Source organism: Littorina saxatilis, linkage group LG8 (assembly GCF_037325665.1).
Source record: "Littorina saxatilis isolate snail1 linkage group LG8, US_GU_Lsax_2.0, whole genome shotgun sequence".
NCBI lineage: Eukaryota > Metazoa > Mollusca > Gastropoda > Littorinimorpha > Littorinidae > Littorina > Littorina saxatilis.
The window spans coordinates 12,179,303-12,181,350 of record NC_090252.1 but is presented as its reverse complement, the minus strand read 5'-3'; the positions used below and the strand labels follow the sequence as shown (position 1 = coordinate 12,181,350).

The window sequence follows — 2,048 nt, the reverse complement described above, 5'->3', positions numbered from 1 at the left end:
TGGAAACAAGTTTTAATTTGTTGGTTGAAAAATAAGGACATGATTCAGAGAGCAGTAGGTGGAGACATGTTATTAAGTGATACGTGTTTATGGAACAGCAGTGATATAATCTATTGCGGCCAAACCCTGTTTTTTAGCGACTGGATTAAAGCAGGCGTTTGTCGAGTAAAGGATGTATATGTTGGTAATGAGATTGTGCCCTTTAATATTATGCAGCAGAAGGTTGGATGTAAGCCCACAAGATTCTTTGAATATAGGGTGATTTGTACAGCAGTTAAAGCAGCAACACTACGCTCTGCAAATGGAAATGTATGTGGATTCAACGATTTAAAGAACCTGAGTAAGCCTTGTCAATTTCGCAAATTAATTATAAAGGAAAAATATGTGGAGCCGGTTGTAGTTAAATTTTGGGAACATAAATTTGATTTCAGGCCGGGAAAAGAGCAATGGTTAATGGTAAACAAAGTAACCACTGAAACAAGATTGCGAATGTTGCATTGGAAAATATTGCACAATATTTACCCCACAAATATTTTATTGTATAAAATAGGCATTTCCGTGAGTAATTGCTGTACTCACTGTGAGAACGAAATTGATTATATTGAACATTTTTTTTACTTTTGCCCGAAAATTATGTCCATTTGGAAATGCGTTGAGGATAAAGTGAATTGTAAATATAATATGATTATTAAAATTACCGTAAAGGAAGTTTTTTGGGGCGTATTTGAAAATTCACAAAGTTCCAAGGCACTAATAAGTTATGTGAATTATTTGATTGTGATAGCCAAAATGTGTGTTGGTATCTATAGATATGGCTCCCCTCTGGATATTGTATGCATTTTTGAAAGGGAATTGTTATATAGAAAAGTTGTTTAAAATACATGTAGATATAGTAATGTTAATGTTATAGTAAAAACATTACTTACAAAAAAAAAAAAAGATCAATGAAGGATGCTCCCCGCCAACACAAAAACCCAAAAAATACCAAAAAACAAAACAAGGCAAAAAAGAAAGGGTTGAAGCAGCCTGCATGCAACTGAGATAAAAAAAAACCACACCCTCAATTTTCAATCAAATTGATTGAAATTTTGGCCAAGCAATCTTCGACGAAGGCCGGACTTCGATATTGCATTTCAGCATGGAGGCTTACAAATTAATTGATGACTTTGGTCATTAAAAATCTGAAAAAAAAAAAAAAATAATAATAATGTTTCTGAGACAGTATCGCATTGAGATCATCAAAACACATGAGAAAACTGTTGTCAATTTGTTTAAACAAGGAAACTGAATTATAAAAAAAACAATCTGTCTGAGTCATCGACATCTGTAAATCTCCGGACACCACGTGCCCAGTTTCACACATAGACTTGTTCTTGACTGTTTATATCTATGTCTCTGCTATTTGAGGATCCGTAGGAAACAGCTTCTTCCTGTAACAAAAAGTAAAAGTATTATTTTTTTGTGAGTTTTCAAAACGACCAAAAAGCACTGTACTGACGTTGGAATGACGATAACGAAACAAATACAGGCGACGTTTTGATCACTGTGGTCTTCATCATGAAAACACAATAATTACACGCAACAGAAGACAGAGTTGTTGTCAAATGAAGATCGACGCAAAATTAATTTGTGACCTGGAATTTTAAAGGTCCAATCCGCCTCATTGGATTCTTGTTTGGTCACGTTACCCTAAACCAGGATATATTTTTGTTTGGCCTAACCCGGTGTAACACGAGAAAATTACTCCCACGAGATTTTTACTCCGGAGTTAACATTTCGTACGAAAAAGTTACTCCCTTTACGAAAAAAGCACTCCCCCATTACACGAGAAAATTACTCCCCGAGACAGGTGAGTTCCGAGTAAACATTTCGTACAAAAATGTTACTCCCCTGACGAATAAATAACGAATAAATTACTTCACCCCAACACAAGCAATTTAACTTCCCATGCCAGGTGTACGAAATGTTTACTCCCTTGTTCCCTGTTAGTCTTGGTGGTGGAAGGGGTGGAAGGAGGGTAGCGTGGCATTATCCCTTCGCCCGCATCC

At 35.9% G+C, this 2,048-nt stretch overlaps 1 protein-coding gene across 1 annotated transcript in view; it reads right to left on the bottom strand.

Annotated features, from left to right (window-relative positions):
- Window positions 1–1,214: 1,214 nt before the first annotated feature.
- Window positions 1,215–2,048, bottom strand: part of LOC138974515 (ornithine decarboxylase-like) — a 5,405-nt gene continuing 4,571 nt past the window's right edge. Inside the window, exon 5 of the mRNA XM_070347231.1 lies at window positions 1,215–1,430. Within this exon, the coding sequence (XP_070203332.1) occupies window positions 1,388–1,430 (43 nt within the window). The 3' untranslated portion in view covers window positions 1,215–1,387. The remainder of the gene's footprint in view (window positions 1,431–2,048) is intronic.